At 46.1% G+C, this 22,735-nt stretch overlaps 2 protein-coding genes across 2 annotated transcripts in view; both read right to left on the bottom strand.

Moving 5' to 3' along the window:
* Nucleotides 1-27: 27 nt before the first annotated feature.
* Nucleotides 28-7,252, bottom strand: LOC149372695 (nucleoside diphosphate kinase-like). Its single transcript, XM_089567254.1, has 4 exons — nt 6,937-7,252; nt 6,461-6,562; nt 4,858-4,970; nt 28-1,594 (listed from the first exon to the last, which is right to left on the bottom strand). Exons 1-4 carry the CDS (start codon nt 7,111-7,113, stop codon nt 1,471-1,473), a joined length of 516 nt encoding a protein of 171 aa, XP_089423380.1. The 5' UTR covers nt 7,114-7,252; the 3' UTR covers nt 28-1,470.
* A 4,623-nt stretch (nt 7,253-11,875) lies between these two features.
* The window catches only part of LOC149372693 (uncharacterized), a gene marked incomplete at its 5' end in the record, with an annotated part of 37,417 nt that continues 26,557 nt past the window's right edge, over nt 11,876-22,735 (bottom strand). Inside the window, 2 exons of the mRNA XM_089582413.1 lie at nt 11,876-12,692; nt 13,946-14,322. Coding sequence (XP_089438539.1) covers nt 12,107-12,692; nt 13,946-14,322 — 963 coding nt within the window. The remainder of the gene's footprint in view (nt 12,693-13,945; nt 14,323-22,735) is intronic.

The following is a 22,735-nucleotide window of genomic DNA, read 5'->3' as shown; positions in this document are numbered from 1 at the left end:
CAAGGACAAAAAAGCACAAGACAGAAGTCAGTACAGTAACCTTTATTACCACACAAGCAGTATTGTTAATAATAAACATTGAATGACCACATTTGGCACACATTTTGTAGCGAAATCCCTTTCTTGTTTGAAAAGCAATTTTTTTCAAGGCAATAACATAGTATCAAAAATTGTAAAAGACCAGGAAAGAAGAGCCTCTAAACAGCGAGCCACTACGACACAATAGACAATTATCAACAAAAAATTTAAGGAAGAACATACCAGACTGGCTGCAAATGGTCATATCAAGCCATCAGGAATCAAGCCACAACCAAAGGTAGGGTCTGTCTTGGACAAGGGCCCTAAGTTTGTGGTGCATCCACATCCATGTGCAATACTGGTCCTGCTCTTGGGTGTGGTTCACGTCGTAATAGACAATGAGAGCTATTTACCTGCCAGTGTATCCAAAGGCATGTGAATTGCAATGTTACATATAGGGGCTGAACTTTTCGCTCTATAGTTTTGGAAAATTTGGCTGACTTTTTCTTGCGCTTATCTCAGAGCCCAATTTTTAGTGTTTTTTCCACTGAATTTTCAGAGCCCACCAGTTTGCAGTGCTTTTTTCAGTGAACATTATTTTCTGCGGAAGAATTGCTGATTTTTCTCAGAGATATAATGTAGTAATTCAATGAGGTGATCAAAAGACCCTAATATGTCCCCTATTAGACAAAAACTAGAGCGGAAGCTGACTTCCAAAAGGTGGGTTGTCATGCTGTTGTTGGATTGTTACGTTGGGTAGAGCAAGGACGAGGCATCATATAGTCTGCGTGTTGACGGCAGCAATGGGACCTCCGCTTAACAGTCGCAGTTGCCAGAAAATGACACTTTTTTCCTGACATTTATACACTGTTTCACGTCAGTGTCCTTATATGGCGGGTGATAACATCAAACAGCGATACACTAACAAATAGGACGCCTGGCAAGGTGTGTGGAGCCTCCCAGTATGCAGAAGCAACATGTAAGATAGTGGAGCTATCAAAATGCTCAACTGTGCCACTTCATCCAAAGGCACCCCCATTTCACAAGACCCCTGGCTGGTTTACCTATTTTCCTCTGACTGAGTGTAGCTCCTACTAAGCAGCCAGCTAGCTGTGGCATGCATGCCACGGATACTGACCTTTTTCAATTAAAACAAAATTTTAATAATTAAATTTGCATACTTCTATCATTTTTTTTTAGTGCAAACCAACATGTTCAACCTCTATACTTATATTCAAAGCCACAAATGAGTCACTGCATTGAAGAGCACTGTCCAGTTCATAAAAGAAAACAACGCTCCACGTGTCGGAAAAAACAATTTCACAGTTCTATGCGCTTCACCTGTAGTTGGTCCTTTGTGTGTGCATCTCCTTTTTCGCAGCCAGACTGGCACGCTCTCCTTAAATTATTTAGCCCAGAAAACAATTGCCGAACCTTGCACTCAATTACACCTCAGTTCTCTTTATTCAGCCAGTCATCTAGTTGCTGATCCCAGGGAATAACTTCAGCATTACTGAACCACAGTTTGATTTCCCTCTTTGAGCTTTCCAGGGAGTCGCTGCCATGGACAACGTTCCTGCAGTAAATAGAAACAAGAATTAGATCACACTGATAGCATCACATTTCAGGAAAAGGACTTTGCAGAGGTACAAGCATTACTGATGCCATATCAGCAAATGACACGGTTGACAAAACTGGGCTAGTACTAAAGCTGTGTCTTCTCTAGAACACTGTACTCCCCTTACAAAGCGCCCTTTACGACTCTGTTTCAAGATGAAATCTAACCATGCTCCGTTTTTCCCCCGTCAACACAGTTTCTTCTGCTAAGCCACTCTGTCTCATGAATAAGGTCAGGACTGGTACACACTGTTCAATGTCCCAACATGACAAGAAAAGTGTACTCCTTGCTGTACCTGCCAGTCTTCAATGTTTTACCCTTAATACAACTGTAGGCACGCCTGCATTTGCAAATGTACAGCACCTTGCTTGCAAACTGATGGAAACATGGATGGACTATGGCCCTTCCCACAATTTCACTAATCCTGCAAAAAATGCACAAGTCACATGACAGTATTACTTTTGTCCAGATGCCTCCATGCATAACATGTAGTTGCCCCACCAGGATTACATGTTTTCGAACCTGTGATTCATGTATAAGCATAGTTCAAACAAAAACTGAGCAGATAGATGCATGTGATTATAGTGTACAGGCATGAACAGATGTAAATGGAATGCGCCGCACAAGAAAGAACTGCGTGTCAGCACCGTCTAGCCGAACCAGACGAAAGCTCAAAATCGCCACGTGCAAACGCACGCCCTCAACCAGCGCAACCCTCCCACTGCTCCGCCTGCCTCGCATTAGGCCGGCGTTAGTGTCACACTAATGATCATGGTTGGATGATCACTTGCTTTGTAGAGAGCAGGCATTTCAGAATGCGCAGACCACTCCCTTGATGCTGCAGTGCCCGCGGGGGCGACGCTATCATTATGCTGCTCCATAGACATCTCTAACCTCTTTTTCACCGCAAATGGCCCGCATGTTTATAACTTTTGCTGCCTCTGGAACTCATTTGTGTCTCGCTACCAATGAAACATGTTCAAAACACTCAATCTACCACCGCAGTTTCAGCTTTGTTTAATATAGTCACCGCTGATTTTCACCTTGCTCCGACGAGGCACCTATGCAGTGGCAATGCATACGCCCTGTGCGTCTATCCTGCAGCACACTGCTCCTGCAGTGGAATCTGATCTAGTTGCTCAGGCTAAAATAAGAGGAAACCATCGTTCCTAGCACTCTTTGCAGCGCTATCAAGCGTCGCAAGGATGGTAACTGCTCCCAAAGATACTGAATGCTGCTGCTGGGTTGCAACGCGTATATTGTAAAACAGACCGATGTATAAATGTAACCGGCAGCAGTGAAGTAACATAGCTCGGACAGAGGGGCTGCAATCACTGGCTGGTGTTCGTCGTGGCTCAATCTTTGATTAGTGGGCGCACACGAGTATGTATACGACGAATTTCGCATGGGCGACACACAACAGTGATGCACCGCTGCAACGGCATTCACGTGAGGAAGTGCGACAACGGCTGCTTCTAGTCACCCTAAAGTCCGAAGGTGCGCACAAGGTGATTATCCAAGCTTTGCTCCGCACATGACAGCACAACACAGAGCGCACTGTCTCGGTGGCGATAAGAGTAGGTTCCAGCACAGGGGCAGTGTGCTTCACGAGACAGGTTGCACGAATTGGTGCTTCTTCGCCGCCTCGCAGGGGCAAGGCGAATCATCAATGATAACTGTAGTAAATTAATACTAAACTGCTGCTGTACGTGAAGTATGCTTCAGAGGCAACAAAAGTTCGAAACACGCAGGTTATGTGTGGCATAAACAAACCTCCAGGTGTATAGATAAACAGGCTTAATGGTACAGCCGTCCCCGTAGGCTTTGGCTTATCAAGGTGTTCCGAAATGCCTGCTCATTACACAAGTGCGGCCATCCTATCATGATCACCATCAGCACGACACAGACACCGGTCAAATGCAAGGCAAGCGGAGCAATGAGAGGGATGCGCCGGCTGAGGGCCTGCACATCTGCGTGGCGATTCTGAGCTTTTGTCCGGCTCGGCTAGGCGGCGCTGACACGCAGTTTTTTTTTGTGCGGCGCGCTCCATTTACTTCTGTCCGCACCTGTACATATAAAACATCCTAGGGATTTTTTTTATGAGGATAACGTATATTGACCATGCAACATATAAACCTTTGTTTGCAACAGAGTAGGCCACATGAAAAACAACAATGCACAACACAGAGCATGCGCTCAGTATGTGTCCCACTGTACAGTCACCAACTACAGGACACCTGCTTTATCGGCAAGGCACAGTGAAAATCAATGTGGGCTGATCTCTGTCCTGCATATACACACACAGCCATAAAATGTTCTGTATAATTTTCATCTAAGTTTGGTGTTTGAAACACCCCCAGCAAGAACAAAAATAGCCGGCCAGCTTTTATGACTGGTGCAGAATATAGCCTTCAGTTTCAACATCATACACCTCATCATACACCTTTTCAACATGGGTGTCACCACACTGCTTGCTTTGCTGCCCTGAGCACCCAGCGCTAACACTGCTGCCCAGAGAGTGCCTGGTACCGCCAGGTGTACAAAGTAGTCCAGCAAACTGTTTGGAAACACCTTAACATTTAGTGGTTTGCTCTAAGAAAGTCCTTGTTGACTATAAAAGCACAAAGTAAGAAGAACAAATAATATTGCAATGATCTGATACACATGCATTGTAGGCAGAGGTTGTCTTGCAAAAGGATTAAGGCCATTTGCAAAGCTGCTCTAGCATTTTTACACACTTTGGCAAGGTATGCCTGGAGACATTAACGCTGGTTCATAGAGCCAACACTCCATGACATCTATGTTGGCTATCTTAGAAAGAAGGACTTTTTGTATCCAGAGGTTCAACTTATGAACTGACCTCCTCGCAAAAACTGCTGTTTTCAATAGTGAGCAAGTTCTGAACATGAAAATTATGATCACACAAACTAGTCACCGAAAAACATGCTAAAGCAACAGCACACCCCTCATGAGTAAAGTACACATGCATGCATGCTTCACTGCTTTCATACTCCCCCTACATTCTTTTAAGGGTCAGTGAGCACAACTGCATCCAATATTTGTTCTTAGTAAAAACCAATATCATGAAACTTCAAGAGAAAAATTAGGACTAGAACAGAATATTTCTAGTCATTAGAAAGGCCCAACAAGTGAGTGCATTGCAACAAGAAGCCTAAAAAAATGAACTAAACTGCATCCTGAAAGACAATACGGCAACATACCTGCCAGTGGCAATTCCGTAATCGCCTCTTATGGTGCCAGGACTTGATTTCAGAGGGTCTGTGGCACCAATGATGTCCCGTGCTCTTTTAACAATGTCTTTACCTTCCCAAACCTGAGAAAGAGGTGATGAAGCCAAAAATGAGCTTGGCGTTTCAGTACAAAAGAATGAGTACTGAGGGTCACTTTTGCAGGCACTCTATATATATATATATATATATATATATATATATATATATAAAAGGAAAATCTAAGTAGTACCCGCAAATCACTGAACCTCCACAGCTATGAGCAGATGTCAACTAGTTAGCAAACAAAACATTCCTTCTGGTTTCAAGACTGTACTGCAACAAGGAAGTAAAATCAAGTGAAAAGCTTTCTGTTAAATGCCTTCTTCATCATCCTTCCTCTATGAAAAAAAAATGTGGTTTCCCTAGTTGCACCATACTTAAACCATGCATGTACAGAAGCTAGCAAAACAATACATGTGTGTAGTTGCCCTTTTTTTGTTTACTGTGAATTGAAAATTAGGGGTTTAACACCCCAAAGCAATACATGGGCTATGAGGGATGCCACAGTGGAGGGCTCCAGATTAATGTAGACCACCTGGGGTTCTTTAACATGAATTAATTTCACCTCCATCAAAATGCAGCCACCACGACTGGAGCTCTACCCTGCAACCTTGGGATCAGCAGCCTAATGGCAAAGCCATTGAGCTACCGCGGCAGGTCACTTTATTACTCGTATGAGTCTGTTTGCATGCATGTACTTCTAGATGTACACAGTATACGGGTAGTCTTCATTTCTCGCTTCCACACTCTCTCGTCTTACTTCCTACTCTTTTTTTTTTAGCTTTCTCTTACTCTAACCTTTTATTTTCCACTGGCCACTGTTCAGGCACTTGACTGTACAAGGCAGTTTCAGCAACAAGCAACAACTTCTCCTCTTTTTTTATTACATATAAGTAAAACTCTATTACTACCATATATGCAGTTACGAGTGACAAATACATTAAAATATATTAGGTAGTGTTCAGTTTACAGTGATCTGGAAAACAGCTACAAGTGCATGGTTCACCTGCATGGAGAAATGCACTTGGCTGAGATTATGTGTGCTGCACAAGTCAAACCACAAGTGATGACTTGAACCAGTGACTCGAGCCTAAGTTTACTAGTCCTCAAAATATGTTTTCTTCACGAGTTTTTACAGCCATTCTATGCCAAAGGCATAGTTAACCTAGATTTGAAATAATCATACTACAATGGACTTTCATTCTCCTGAACGTCTTTAATTTAAATTATGGCTTTGATCTCACTAGCATTAAGTGCCTTCCCCTTGATTCAAGCTCTACATCATTTGAACAGATGTTTATTGCCTTTTGAACTCTAATTATCGAAAGTTGACAGCGCATACAAACATGGAACAGACCAAAATGAAATGTACTGACAAAGCTTACACTAAGGCAGACTTTTCCAACTTTTCAATACACGCACATTTGGTACAGCATAATTTTAATACCCAACTGAAAAGGAAGGCATGTCAACACCTGAATCCATGAATGCGAGGTAGTACAAGTAAGTATAAACGAATAAGATGAGCTCTTACCATGATAACAATGGGACCCATTTGCATGTATTTTATGAGGGCAGGAAAAAATGGTCGTTGAGACAACTCTTCGTAGTGCTTTTTTAAGGTTTCTTCTGTTGCCTGCACAGGTAAAAAATCGAAGCCAATGTAGCATCTTCAAGCAGTTGTAACATACGAAGAAGACACAAACACATTTGAAGCGGGTACAAAATTTGCGCAATAAGCAGTCATGGAACAGCGCATTATTTCGAACAGTAGAAAAGAAATTCCGAACGAAACACCAAACGGGGAACATGAACCGAAGCTGCAAAACGAAATCTTCGTGCATCCAATAAAAATAAATTATGTCTACATCCAATTAGTAACCTACATGCACGGTAGCACATTGTGCACCGCACACCACGCAGCTCCTGAAGCCAATCGAAAAGTAAAAGAAAACCAAAAGCTTTCGTATCATTTCAGTGTAGTACGGAAGCATCAGCCAACGTACTGACCTGAAGGAACTTCATAGCCACTAATTTGAAGCCATTCTTCTCAAATCGGCTCACTACTTTGCCGATCAGTCCTCTTTGCACGCCGTCCGGCTTCACGATGATGAACGTCCGCTCACGGAAAGCCCGCACGGCGGACGACATGGATGCGAAGAGGGACATAAGGATTCCTACGACCATTGGTGATGATGTGTCCTTTTATTGTCGCTACTGCTGCGTACGAATTGCGCCCGCCGATGCGACTAAAACAGAAACCACGCGGCGACCGGCAAGAGCTAACCCGATCTTTCGGCTCTGCGTGTGTGCGTGCGTGCGTGCGTGCAGATGACAGAAGCGGGGTTGTCTCTACGCCACAGAATATAGTGCGTAATTTTTTGCCAAATAGTAATTTATCAACACATAGCGGGATTTATATGAAGCCTTTACTTTAAGCATACACAACTGTTGAGCTAAAATATTATTTTAAAACTCGTATCTTAGCGTATTTCTGGAAGTGTCTGTTCGAGTTGTCGGAGGTCGGAGGAATACGCGGAACGCTGCACAGGGCTATGGACCAGAGCATGGAGGAGGTACTGATGACGGGGATACGCTAGTTCTAGCGAAACCATGGCTAGTTGAGCTCCGTGGTCACGCGCATATTTGGAACAAATAATAAACAAACATGTGCAGTCAATTAACGCTCCAAGGAAGCAGTACTTTCCTGTGTCCGAATTCGGACGAAATCAGGTTGATCGTTTTAAAGATAAATTTATTCGATATGTGCTCTGCTGCGTGCGTGCAAAGGGTGTGTTACAGCGGGTTGCAGCGCTCATGTACCCATTTTAATAAAGTACACTTTATGTCGAAGCGTGCCGTCCTACTGGCTCGGTTTCGCCACAACGCACTGTTTTCGACATGCGCCTTTTCTTAGTACAATGAGCGCTCTATATCCCATGGAGGTATGAAAGCGCACGTTAATTATTAGGGTTTAAAATATATACTTTTTATTTTCTTCTTTCCAGGAATACACAATGTAGTTAAGCTCTTCGTACTTCATCTTCACTAAGTTTGAGTGAACCGATGCAATGTATGGTAAACATCAAAGACTTGAAAATAACCTCCTTGGTACAAATAGCTCATTGATTCGTCACTATAGCGTTTAGCGAAAAAATAGTGGAGCTATAATTATTGACCCCGGCAACTTCGTCTTCGGTTCGGTATCTGCGGCACTGTATAATCGCCGAAGCTGCTTGTATAGACATATGTACAAGAAAATAAAGCTATAATTTTATTATGCTCTCGTAACAATTACAGCACGACGGTACTGGGCAACACATACTTCTCGGTCGGACTTTAGAAGAAATATTGAGGCACTCTGCACGCGACATGCGAAAAATACCGGACGGTATTCATCATTCGCATCCATCATATATCCCGTGTATAAGTAACGCTGCCATTACCTTTCGGGCTCCGAGGATTACCAAGGTCCTTTTACAGGATGTTTATAAGACTGTCATCAGTTTTTAAAAATAGGCTCTATGAGTTACAAGATAGCTTTTTCGCATAACATTGTCAGATATGGAGTGCATCAGAATGCAGATGCTGATTAACTAACAGGCTGCTATTCATTTTTAACTGTTGCTGTTAGCTAGGTCCTAATTTACTAAGGCTTGCAGCCCACTGCAACTAATATGACGAGTAATATTCACGTCAGATTTTATAATTTATAAATTGCCGTCCTCGTCGCCGCTGCAGCGCAAAGAATTTTGGGTTCGCACACGGGTGAAAACGAAACCGCGCGACCAGAAAGAGCGCTAGCCACGCCTACTAATGCGCGTCACACGCGCCTGTCTGTCCCGTGCTCCCTGCCTGCTCGCCGTTCGTGGTCGGGAGCCGCGAAAGGAGCACGTGACACAAGTTCGTAAAATTGAAAATTGGTTTTTGAGGAAAGGAAATGGCGCAGTAATAGGCGGATATTCAAAATTCCGCAAGTGCGCTTTCCCACATAACTATGTTGCCATAAACAAGATGGCCGACTTCGCTATAAAGAAACTATGTAGGCTACAGGACAGGCGCTAAAGCTGTGGATAGAATGTAAGAAACGTATTTTGGACGAATCAAACAAAAAACCAGTCTTTCTTGCTTTGTTTCAGCTGGAAACGCATGGTCAGCCATCTTGTTTTGGGCAACATTGTTATGCGGGAAAGCGCACTTGTGGAATTTTGAATATGCCCTATTGTCTCGCACCTCGGTGGAACGGAGGAGGGTGGGAGTGAAAGAGAGAAAGAGGCGGCGTAGTGGAGGGCTCCGGAATAATTTCGACCACCTGGGGACCTTTAACATGCAATGACATTGCACAGCCCACGGGCGCCATTGCTTTTCGCCTTCATCGAAACCTCTGACACACACACACCGAGAGTTCGCTTTCGCCCGCGTGCGACCCTAAAATTGATCACGCTGCAGCGGCGACGAGGATGACAATTTAGAAATTCTAAAAACTGATATGAATATTAGTTGTCATATTAGTTACGGTAGGCTACAAGCCCCTCAATAAATTTATTGAGAACGATGTTAAGGAGCCTGACAGCAGCAGTTAAAAGATAAATATTAAATACTTAGTCCGCTAGTTAGCACCTGTATTCGGATACACAGCATATCGATAGCAAAAAAAAAAAAAGGAGGGGTGGAAGGGGGGGGGGGCTCTTCTAAATCAAAGAGCCTATTTATAAAAACTGATTACATATACTAGCTTGCATGAAACACCATGTACAGCGCTGGTGTTCACCAGTAACGGCCTCGAATAAAGCCCTCCTGCTTACTATACCATGGCTTTCCATGGTCACCTAAATACGTACCTTTACATGAATACAATATCTGGGTTTTCGTTTTTCTTGCGAACACTTGGCTTAACCGTGAATGTCTATTTGGTACGTTCTGCGAATGAAATGGGCAGGGACGATATAGTGGAGGAAATTTTTGCTCGAATGTGGACTGCCATTGGCCAGCCCCTTGTCGGCTGTCGAGCTGTTCTGCGATTACGACGAAATGACCACGCAGCACTCGCGTACCAGCCGTAGAGCTTTTGAACGAAGACTTGTTAATATGGCCTAAATGCATTTTATTAACGAAATTTCGCATTAGGCAGCCAACGAATTCCTTACGCGGAGACAGTGATGTACAATATATGTCTTGTCAACGATGGGACGTGGCCTGGTAGACGAAGTCGCCCATTTTCGCCTTTGAACCGGCTTTGCACGTATCGCTCGTTGTCCCGACGTGCCGCACTTGCTGCACCGCGCCGTCACAAGCCGCATGTTTTGCACACCAGACGTGCCTACAGCTTACGTGGGTCGATGACGTGCGGCCGAGAGAGGCCTGTTTCTTTGCCCGACATTTCGCTGAAAACGTGTGGATCACAGCTCACTTTAAATTTGTGAGCTCGTACGTCGTTCAAGTTTCCAAAACTACAGATACTGAAAAGCTGGAAAACGCAAGGGGCAAACTCGGCTTCTAAAAATAAAAAAAAACACCCAAACACCCAGAAACGAAAGGACAGCACTGAATGAACTGTAAATGAGGGTTATATTAATCAATTTGTCTTGCAGTTCACGCGAACCGAATGTGCAAGCTGAATTTTCAGTTTTATAGCATGCATTTCTGGGAGCCAGGTGTGCAGATCATGTGAGCGCCGCGTATGTTTCTGACCAGGAGGGGCGCGGTCGTATTTGCGCTGTTTTTGTAGGAGTTTGCGCGTCGAAAAAATGGGAGCTTCGCAGGGTTTTCTCACACAAAATTTCTCGCTTTGGGGAGAGGGGGATGAGTGAGCGAAAAGAATAACAGTTCGTAGTGCGCAGAAATATACGTAACAAAGAGCCTCGTCGACAACCCAACAAGGAGAACGCGGGAAGACAGGTACGGAATTAGAGAGGGTCGGTAGTGCGCTCTCCCCGACTCCTCGAAGGAAAAAAATTTCAAAAAAAAAAAAAACGCTGAACCACGTTTTTTTCGACGAAAATGTCCAAATGATGCATGGTGCAACTGAGATCGCACCCCGCAACCACCTTGTACAAGCCTTGCCTAAGTATAGAATTAAAAGGAATAAAATACATTTAATCCAAAGTTGTAGGCAGCATCCGGCCCTTCTCCTGTCTTAAATGTAGTTAGCCAGAACAGCAGCCTGGGCTTGTTGGTTAATCATCTTCAAGTACCAGCGCAAAAACACAGACGGGACACATAGAACGAGAACACGCAATGAGCGCTGCGCTCGTTGTGTGTTCTCGTTCTATGTGTCCCGTCTGTGTTTTTGCGCTGTTACTTGAAGATTCTTTCTTGAACGTCCCTGAAAATAAAAAAGGGGAAGGGGGCTTCAAATCACAATAATCATGTGCATATCTTCATCATCTTTGCGCAGCTCCGGATAATTGCCTTTCGCAGTAAAGTTAAGGTACGAGTTCGAATTGTAGAATTGAAGCCTATAAGTCTCGATGGAGAAACTGGACAACTCCGCACACCTGAAGCTTCAGTGCTCCTCAAACAACGCCGTATGTAAACCGTTCTCTGTTCTATACTCCTTCCACAGCCAGCGGCGGTGGTCCCTTAGGAAGATGCGCGTGTTGGTCAGTGATTGGTCAATAAATGTTATATATATATATAACGCAACTTTGTTCGATCAGTCACAGCGCCAAAAAGACCCCCCCCCCCCCCCCCGCCCCCCCAAATAAAAATTTGCCGCTGCACAAAAAATTAGCCAACCGCTGCCATGAGACGCTGACAAAGACGTTTCTGATACTGCGGCCCCTTCAGCCCCCTCGCTAATAAGCGAAAATATGAACTTTTCGCCGCTGCATTTTGCCCATGTTATTTATTTGATCTTTCCAAGGAGCAATGGCACTGAGGCGTCCTACTTACCTACATTTAAACTCCCCCCCCCCCCCCCCCTTTCTCCGCGCCTCCCACAGCGAATTTCTGGCACCGTCCCTCTATTCGACTACAAGCTGGTTCTATGAGGAGGTTTTAGTCCCACAGGAGTGTAATGTGTCTGCCTCAAAATTTCTTTTTACCACCGGACCTCAGCGGGCACAGATGTTACGTCGTCATACTCAGTACCCAGCTGCTCCCGCTATATACAGCCCTGGATATTGCCTCTCCCACGTAGAACACACTAAGGCATGAAAAAAACAAAACAAGGGAGGCATCAGCCATTGCGTATCAGTCCTGCCACGAAGTCTTCCATTTCATCGGGCTTCCAAATGTGCTGGCTGACGCTGGACTCGGCCCAGGGCGGAGTCCCGCTGCCGGACTGCATCTCCACCACGCGCGTGGTGCTCTGGTCGTGAGGGTTCTTGTAGACGTAGCGCCTGACCTTGGGACCCGCACCTCCGCCTCCGCCTCCGCCACCACCACGCCTGCCCGAAGACGTGGCCGACGCCGTGGGGCGGTAACCGTAGCGTCGCGATTCGTACCCACCTCCCTTGGGACCGTAGTGACTCGGCCCGTAGCTGCCACCGCCGCTGCCACCACCGTCGCCTCGCCCACCTTTGTCCGAACCGTAACTGTCACTGTGGCGGTATCCGTATCCGCTCGCTTTGACTGGGTAACTGCTGCTGTAGCGCGTCTCGTAGCCGTGGCCCCTGGGCCGGCCGTGGTTATCGTCGTCGTTGTAGTGTCTCTCGTAGGACGTAGCGTGGTTGGTGCTGTAGGTGCGCTCCGGGTAGACCTTTTCGTAGGCGTACGCGCGTTGTGTGTTGTACCCCTTTGGTCCCGAGTCGTACTGGAAGTGTCTGCGGAGAGGCAAGCGGCAGATCAAAGCAGGAGTCTGTAATATCAGGCTTGTGGGAGAGGCACTGAAATAATGGCTAGCTGTTCATAGCGTATGCTTCCCCAAGCCGAAAGGAGCAAACTTTTGACGAGGAGCCAATATTTTAGCATGGTGCGCAGAAAATTTATCGATTATAGTAGGATACAACTTAAAAAAAAAACAGCAGCTGCGAACACTTCGCCGCGGTCCGCGGCGTCTTGTATTACTCCGCTGCCCAATCGCAACAGTAAACGAAATCAGCTTTTTAATGTTTGGCTATATGAAATAATACACGTATAAAAACTCCAGAGCTCATAATTTTTTTCTTGTCTAGGTAACAAGAAGCGTTTAAGCAGCTATTTTTTCGTCGTGGAGGAATTCTGTGCGTGGAGGCTGAATGTGGGCGGAGCTTCACTGCAGACTATAGACCTAAGATGAACAGAAAACATGCTTATTGCACTTTACTTGCACGAATTTAGAAAACCCTCAAATTCCATGCAATCTGCTATTTGTACCTGCACTAAAGAACCAACGCAAAACATATAATTCCAGTTTATGCTCACGTTATAAGCGCTGTTTCGTAATAAGTAGCGCCCTTCCTTCAAGTCAAAAAGTGCCTAATAAGTCTAGTGCAGAGATTAATAGGATAAGTTTTTCGATAGGCGTTGTTGTGACCCCTTCATTCTACATGTCTTCATGGCCCATTGAACGATGAGTCTACTATATAGTCTACTATAAGTCTACTATATATATATATATATATATATATATATATATATATATATATATATATATATATATATATATATATATATATATATATAGGAGAAGGCGGAGCAGAACCAAGTTTTCCTTGTATGTACATTGCGACATACTTCTAGCCTTACTTTGCTAGCGTCTCATTCTCTATTCGCCACCGCATTTACTCAAGAATGTTGTGCTCAGTTCACCGTATTATATGCGGCTAGCAGAAATCATACTTAGTAACGTTATGTTTACATCTGGATTTAGCCTAGGGTGACAGCTAATTCACTCCAGAGTCAACAAATCAGAACAGTGCACGGCCGAGGGAATCGAAGCTGCGCTATGCATGTAATGCACTTACTCTGCTGTTGGTCCGATTACATTTCAGAGCATGAAAAACATCTATATAACCCCATAAAAACGGTCAAGCACACGAAGGATTAAGGGAAGGGCGTATCCGCCTCGTTCCATCGTCTGCAAGGATGCACCAACCTCATGGCATCTGGAAAGCCGAAGCCAGGACTTCCACCGTGGCCGCCGCCGCCGCCACCACCGCCGTAGTGGTCCGTAGCCGAGGCGTAGTACCGTTCGCCGCTCCGATCAGACGGGGCAGCCTTCTCTGTCCTGTACATCTTCTGAGATGAGGCGGCGGCTTTGAGCACCTCTTCGCTCCCTGTAGCGCTGAGGGGGGCTTCATGGGTGACGGCCTGCACGAATTCGAAGCCATCGCCGGGGGCCGCCGCCAGGGGGCCCAGTACGCTTTGTCCTTGGCCGCTGGACGCCTTTTCTGAACCATTTCGTTGGCTGGACTCCCGGTCCGCGAGTGACCTCGGGCTGAACTCTGCGGCGACGACCAAGAGAGCGAGAACCTGCCAGGGGTGAAACGCGCGTTGCAACAGTCAGCACTCTGAAACGCATCCCAGAATCTTCGCCATGCAGTTCTCGCTGCCTAAATGAAGCATCCAAAAATGCCCGTCGAAAATTATTTTCTGCGATATAAAACTGCCGAAGCGGAAGAATCTTTGTAAGGTGTTGCACGGTATATTGTTCTAGGTCAGTAGAAATAGTGCAGTTAAACTCCTCTGTGTGCTCGTGTGTGTGAATCCGTGTGCAGTCATCGTTATTCACCATTGTCACCGACAAACTTAGCGATCGGGCCTATGCTAAACGTGATCCTCTTTGATGTCTGTAAATTTGGCTTTGTAGGACTCTTGCTCATCATGCGGCGAAGCCTACCTCGGACGGTGAAGGATACGATCTATGGTGGAGGGCTTCGGATTAATTTCTATCACTTGGAACTCATCAAACTGCGCCCTCAGTACACGCGTCAGTTTTGCATTTCGCACCCATCGAAATGCGGCCGGCTCGGAACTTGCGATCTTGTGCTCAGCAGCCGAGAGCTATGGGCACAAAGCCGCAGTGGTGGGCAAATCGTCTGCTCGTTGCTGCCTACAGAGAGCAACTGTGCACCTACGACATTGCCCCTTGGGCTATACACGCAGAAGCACACTCACCCTAATCAAGGAGTACCACGGGCCTATCCCGCGGCGTCCAGCGCCCATGCTTGCCGTTGTACGGTCCTTAAGCAACTTCTAGACGCGGGCGCGCGGTGGGGTTAGCCTTTTAAGTAAAGATCGCTCCCGACGCTGGTTCGAAACCGGGCCAGCAGGTGTCAGCCATTGACTGGTCCTTCGCGCGCCGCCTCACGCCTTAATAAGAGCGGCGAGTGCATGCGTGCGAGTCGGCGCGCCCGTGCCGTGCGTTTCTCGCCATGGTTCATTCCACTGCGCTGGCGTTTAAGCCACAGGAAGCCTGAGTATAAGCAGTCCCTGTAACGGCGCGTGGTCGCGAGGCGTGAACGCTTCGGGTGACACTCGGGCACGGGGAAGCGGACGCATTTTCTTTCGAGATTTTTTCTTTGCGTTCGCTTTCCGCCTCGGTGGGTTCGTTTCTCTTGTCCCTCCCAATCGGACTGTCTCGCTTTACTTCCTTCCTTGATTCTCCTGCGGAAGCAAGACGCAACGAGCCAGTAACACTGACCGTGCGCCCGCACGATGGTGCTCGTGCTCGCTTGCAATAGTTCGTGCTGACGACAAAATGAGCGCTGTCGGAGTGAGTGTTGCGGAGTACTGCTTATGGCGGGCTTGAATACAGCAACCCTGCATCGAACGTAACGTTCATAGAACTGTACTAAAGATTAGATTAGACCTATATATATATATATATATATATATATATATATATATATATATATATATATATATATATATATATATATATATATATATATAAACCGCGCTGTAAACTTTGTCCAATGATGAATAAGGTCACAGAAGCTCGCAGCACAGCGTCGTCTTTCTCATTCAAAATTCGAGGAGATTTCAACTGTGACACCAGCAACGTAGTCTTCCTCCTCGAGTGCGGTGTGTGCCGTGCTCAGTATTAGTGCACTGCACGGGCTCGGGCCGGCCCGAAAGCCCGGGCCCGGCCCGGCCCGCGGGCCGGGCCGGGCCGGGACATGATCTGTTTTGTCGGGCCTGGGCCGGGCCCGGGCCTGAAGTTGCGGGCCTGGGCCGGGCTCGGGCTTAAAGCTGCGGACGCAAGTGGGGCTTGGGTCCGTACAGAAACGGCTGGTGTCCGACTATTCATTCACTATTGCAGAGTGAAGTACACAACTGCGACATTGGAGCAGCGACACGGATGAGCTATGGGTTATAGTACGCGCTGAGAAAAAAACTAAATTTTATTTATTCACTTATTTATTTCCTTATTTCCACGCCGTGGTGGCTTAGTGGTCAAGGCGCTTGATTACTGAGCCGGGGAACCAGGGTTTGCTCCTATCCTCAGCGGCCGCATTTCTGTTTAGGCGGCAAGCATGACAGCCATGTACTTTGTAGTATCATTGCTCGTTGAGGAAACACAGGTGGCCGAAATGATCCGGAGCCCTTTGCTTCGGTATCTCTCACAGCCTGACTCCCCTTGGGCCCTTAAGCCCCAAAAACATAGCTTTAATTTTATAGCTATATTTTTCTCATATGAGAAAATTCACAAACTAAAGCGCGTTTGGTTTTCTTTTTGATGAGCTGAGCGGAACGTCTCGTAAATGAAATAGCCACAAAAGCTTGCGAGAGTTTGTAAGTCTCATCGAATAAGCACATCTATCTCTCCTCGCTTCTTCAGCCTGCTTGTCATGACAAGGGTTTGCCCTGTAAGTTATCACGTCGTTCGCACGTTATCTTCTGCTCCACCAGTAAGAGTAAAATTCAACTAGCCTTAATTGGCCATTGATCATTCGTCATCCCAAAGTTTAGGACGCTTATAGTCTTCAAAACACACACCATGAAATACTCGGGTCTTTTAGCTTTTCGTTTCTGCTTAAAGGCAACCAGTTCGGCTATGATTTCAACCTGTGAGATCGCGTTCACTAAAAAAATGTCATTCCAATGCTTGCTAGGCAGCTTTAATGTTTATTCTTCTGGGCGGCAAAATATAACTGATTAAAATCATGGGGGAATGCAAAGTAGTCTATTACGCGCGTATGCAGCCCTTTTTATTTCGCTTTCGGAACATCCGAGTTTATCTTTGCGCACCTACACGAGATCACTGTCCAAAAGAGGGCCTGGCGAGCACTACTCTTAATCACTTCCTTCTGGGTTAAAAAGAACCAACTTTCTGCAAGCCAAACTGTGGTTTCAGAACCTTTGTCGGCCAGTTACTTATCGGTCCAGTAGCAGTCTACTTGCTCAGAGTGAGCAGTGTACCTCAAGCATTACTGTGAAACGGGCCGGGCCGGGCCCGGGCTGGGCTTCACTCCGGTATTCACGGGCCGGGCCGGGCTCGCTAGAGCGATAATTTAGCGGGCCTGGGCCGGGCCCGGGCTTGAAGCCGCGGGCCTGGGCCGGGCTCGGGCTTCAGGTCTCGGGCCCGGGCCGGGCTCGGGCCCCAGATTGAGGCCCGTGCAGTGCTTTACTCAGTATATTGGGCAAACTGAAACTCCTTTCCGACTGAGAATAAATAACCACAGAGCACACATAAGATCACTGCCAGATCTGCCTCTTTCAAGACACGTAACGACAAAAGGCCATTCATTTGGAAAGTTCAAGGCCACCATACTCCAATCTGGCTTCCAGACACATTACGACAGGGAAGCCTGTGAATCATATCTAATATTTAAATTTAACACCTTGTCTGCTGGAATTAATGAAAGCTCTGGCAGCCTCTCCTGCCTTTCTGGCTAAATCTTTCTGCAATGTTTTGTCTGTTTGTTTTTCTTTTCCTTGTGAACTCTTTTGCATCGAAAATAATGTTTCTTAAATCTACTTTGATGACAGTTGCATAACGATTTGTTCTGTATTTAACACTCTCATTTCTAGTCGAGGTACTGACATTATTTTTGTTGTGGTTAAGCACGAATTATGTGACGCTCGTCTCTCATGTGTATTCATCGCATTATTATCGTTTTATTGTTGCTGATCACGGCGTTTGGGTAAACTTTGTTTCTTAGGACATTTTTTCGCACTCTTGAACTGTATTATTTTGGGCGCCTGTATTATCTCGCGTGCAATTTGTATTTATTCTAATATTGTTGTTTTGTTATTCTTAAGCGGTGTTCCCTGTAATGAAATTTGCCTTCTTGTACACTTTCTAACACTCTGGCGCTGTCTTTAAAGGGCCACTGCCCAGGGTCCGGACATTTTTGAAAAACAAGCCCACTGCATAGATGAGGCATCGAAGATAACCTTTGCAAAATACTAGAGCCATGCGCGCCCCGAAAAGCTGCGAAAATTCAAATCAAAGCCCGTTCGTTCTTTCCTTCCTTCAAAAACGGGCCCGGCCCACTACTCTGCACCCCGCTGACGTCAAGGGGGGCTACTTTCGCTAAAGGCACTCCATTGGTGCATCGTTCTGACTGACGGGAGAAGGTTGGGCGTAGCCTTGGCGTCGCGTCGTCTGCACAAGGCTTTCCGCAGCGTCTTCTGTTCTGGCTCATGCCTACAAACCCGCATGAAGGAACAAAAAAAAAAAAAACTGCGGAGGGAGCGTGCGGCGACAGCCTTGAACCCTAGCCATAAAAAGTAAAAAATAGTAAAACTGAGGGAGTTGGTTCGCCTCCCCCCCCCCCGCCGTGATCACGTCACGAGACGCTCTGCGTGCGCGCTCCCTTCTCAGTTTCTTTTCTTCTATGCGAGCCCCCCAAAACAAGGTTTTAATTAGTAGTGCAGCAGAGCCTTTCCCTCGCTCGCCCACTTGACCGCTCCGCACACACACCGCTTATCTTTCGGGCATCTTGCGTACGCCTTGACTCCAATGAATGACATATGCTTTGGAGCGGAGAAAAGACACAAACACACAGAACACAAACACGCATGGAGAAAAGCAAACGGGTGGTTGCCGGGTCCGCGCTTCGCCGTGTGTTTCGAACACAACCGACTTCCGCCCCTCCGCTCGTGAAACGGTGGGGAGGCCTAAAAGAAAATGAAAAGGCGGCTCGTTAACTGGGAATGACAAACAGATGTATGAAAGGATGCGCTCGCTAACAAGTCTAGGTGGTCGAGCCGATCGCGCCTCTCGATCGTTCAGTGTGCGGAGAAAATGCAAAAACCAAGAAAAGAATTCTATTGAAGGCGGGGCCATGACGTCGCCCTGTGACGCACTCCACAGACACCAGGCCTCCGGCTTACACCGGAGAAGGAAGGGGTGATTTTGCCTTGCCGAGCCTACTCGACGAGGAGCGGGAGAGAAGAATTTCGAGGAGGGAATGGAAGGAGAGGAGGCTCGCTCAAAGAGAGGTAGAGAGTGTCTGCTGCGCTGGGGTGGGCACGGGCCCTTTAACTTAATTTGTGGGCTTTTACGCATTTCCCCACATATCCTCAGCTAAAAAATGCTGCAAAAGTGACACAATCTTGTGTGTATACTCATGTCACCTCTGCGTGTGTGTGTTTTTGTTCCTTTCAGCCATCGCAGTGTCATTTTCTGTCTTTATTTATTCTTTTTTTTCCACTCTTGTAAAGAAGGAGCCTATCCATGTGGTTCTCATGTGCGACCCTCATGGGGTTTTGCTTCCTTCGGCCATCGCAGTGCCGCCATTTTTTGTCTTTATTTATTCTGTTTTTCTACTCCTGTAAAGAAGGAGCTTTCCATATGGTCTTCATATGCAACCTCATCTGGTTTTGGTGGTCCATCCGTGTAGAGACACTTAGCTCAGCCGCAACCTGTGCGTCCCCGTGCTTTCTTCTGGAGTCGCGCGGGGCGGCTAGAGGCGATACTTACGCACAAAATTGGCAGGCACTTCCCTTCTTTTGTTAACCACCCCCACGCTTTCTTCCTTTTTTTTACGACTAGTCGCGTGCCCGTCCAGGCCCACCTCCCTCTTTCACGCGGTGCCTTTGCTGGCGCATCTTGGCGTTTGGGTATCGTGTCCTGGCTGTGTTCCTCTTTCCCCATTGATTTTTCTCATTTTTCTTTTTCAAGCCCTGAGACCTTTCCATGCACTGTATGATCATTCTTGAAAAAGACCAGTCCCTGGTCGAAACGTTGAATAAATCTGTTAAGTTTTTCAATGTGACTTCCCCAACTTATTATATTTTTAATCAGTTGCCTTGAAGATTTTGTTATCCCTTATATATATATATATATATATATATATATATATATATATATATATATATATATATATATATATATATATATATATATATATATATATATATTTCATTTAATACCAACAGTTTCGAACGGAGGACCGTCCTTCGTTCGAAACTGTTGGTATTAAATGAAGATAATCGAAAAGTTGTGACCCCTTCTTCTACAAGTCTACCTGGCCCATTGAACGATAAGACCTGCTGCAACCATATATATATGTATATATATATAGGTCCAAACACGACGTATGAGAGAGCAATTGATCAACGGGCTCACTGCCCTTGTTGCTGCAACATTCTTGTGTTGTACTTAAGGTAATTGAAGAGGCAATGGGCTGGGTTCGCATAGGTAGAGGGCAGGGCAGTTGGGACAGGAGGGGTCCGATCGATAGCGATAAAGGAAGAGGCGGGAAAGGGTGATGACTGCATTCACTTGGATGTACTGAAGAAGGCGAGCCTCCGGCACGGTGAGTGGTGGATAAGGAGGAGGGTAAAGTCGTTTGTTGAGGTGTCGAGGGAGACCTCCTTGATGGTGCGGCACAGGGAGAATGTTCCATCGTCATCCGAGGGCTTGAGCCAAGAGACCAACGGTGCCCGGTAACGAGCGTCGGCGAGCTGATGGGCCTAAAAGTGCTTTAGATGGGCCAGCCCATTGCCTGCTGCTCAGCAGTCGGGTTCCTAACCCCCCTCCCCCGCCCCCTTCCCTTTCTATGACCACCTGACTTGGCTTGGCGCTGAAGGGGAATAGCGTCGACTAATTCTCCAGGCGGTCGACATATGCTCGGCCTGTAAATCATTGCCGAAAAAAGGTCCCATACTGCTGTATAGCATTACTTAGGCATTGGACTTTTCGTAAACCGATAAAAATGCCCCGAATTTAATTTTCTGATCTGAAAAAGCCCGGTATCCTTGACATGCACACCCCAGCAAGCTGACTATAATAGAGTCGGAGTTACACAGTCAAAGGAGAAAATTCACAGCCATGGGTGTAGTTACACGGTGTTCCGTTGGAAGTAGTGCGGTTATGAGTGTAGGTATTGCTTCGCTTCCTTTCCTCTGCAGACTGGGAGGCTCTATCCCGCGTCACCAAAAGTCGTCTGCTAGCGTTGCGGTGTTCCCAGCCGTCAGCTGCCTAGAGTACGTTTGGTTAAGCAGGTTTATCTATTGCATATGAGGACACACGAAACCATACATACGCGTTTCGAAAAAGTGTCATATTACAACAACCATGCAGGACGGTTAGCGGCAGTTCTAGCGCTGTCAGCACGCTGACCACGTGATGCCCCGTTCTCTTGCTCAACTTTGAGCAATAGCCCAGCGATCATGAGGCAAGCTACCTTTTAGAAATCAACTTCCACTTCCGTTTTTGCCGAACAGTTCCATGATTTAACTTCCGTTCCTTTTTTAATTGGCGGTGGCACTTCCTTCTCAAGCACAGCTATAAGTAATTATATATATATCTTCTGCTTTTCTAATCAATTAGCTTTAAGCGATAACATATTCTGTAATATTCTAAAATTGATCAACACCACAAAGTAAATAAATTAAAAATCCCCTTTGCCCCTTGGTTTCTGTGGCTGTTGGCTTCTTTCATATTTATAACGAGCCCTTCAAGCCCCTTCGCTTGTTTGCTTAATTGCTTAGCGAGGGTCTCGGTTCTGGCAGCCTTGACGCCATAGGGAAGCATAATTCTCACGCAGCTTCCACCCTCTCCGTTCGATGACGTTCTACGTCACACCTGCGGTAACACAGGACGTTCTACGTCCGCCGCTTATGAACGTGGGTGGCGCTGATGAACACTCTCAAGGTTAGATTACTTGTAAACATAAATACCCCCGAAAGCAGAAGATTTGACAGCCGTCGCCGTAGCTAAGAGGTAGAGCACCGGACGCGTAATTCGGAGGTCGTGGGTTCGGATCCCACCGGCGGCAGTGGTTGTTTTCTCTTCTGCTTTTCTAATCAATTAGCTTTAAGCGATAACATATTCTGTAATATTCTAAAATTGATCAACACCACAAAGTAAATAAATTAAAAATCCCCTTGGTTTCTGTGGCTGTTGGCTTCTTTCATATATATATATATATATATATATATATATATATATATATATATATATATATACGCTCGATGAGCACGTCGATGACGGCGACGAGCTTTTCTTCGAACCACACCCACACACACACACACACACACACACACACACACACACATATATATATATATATATATATATATATATATATATATATATATATATATACGCGTAATTTGGAGGTCGTGGGTTCGGATCCCACCGGCGGCATGTGGTTGTTTTTTCTTCTGCTTTTCTAATCAACTGGCTTTAAGCGACGATATATTCAGTGATATTCTTACTTGATATTCTTACTTGACCTGCACGCTGCTGCCAATGAGTTTTACACTTTTCGTACGCCTCCAGGAACGCCTGGACCGGAATGCTGTTTAGCTCCCTCGTCACGGCCTGTTGAACCACCTCTACCGATCCGTGATGTTTCCCCTTGAACATCGATTTTATTCCCGGGAATAGAAAGAAGTCTGGCGGGGCCAAGTCGAGACTATAGGGGGGCTGAGGCAGCGTTGCCGCCTTGTGCTGGGCAAAAAATCGGGGTCCTCATTCACATGA

Source organism: Amblyomma mixtum, chromosome 1 (assembly GCF_055824585.1).
Source record: "Amblyomma mixtum isolate Tamu chromosome 1, ASM5582458v1, whole genome shotgun sequence".
Taxonomy (NCBI): Eukaryota; Metazoa; Arthropoda; class Arachnida; order Ixodida; family Ixodidae; genus Amblyomma; species Amblyomma mixtum.
Note: the sequence above shows the minus strand (reverse complement) of the source record. Positions and strands in the feature narration are given on the sequence as shown.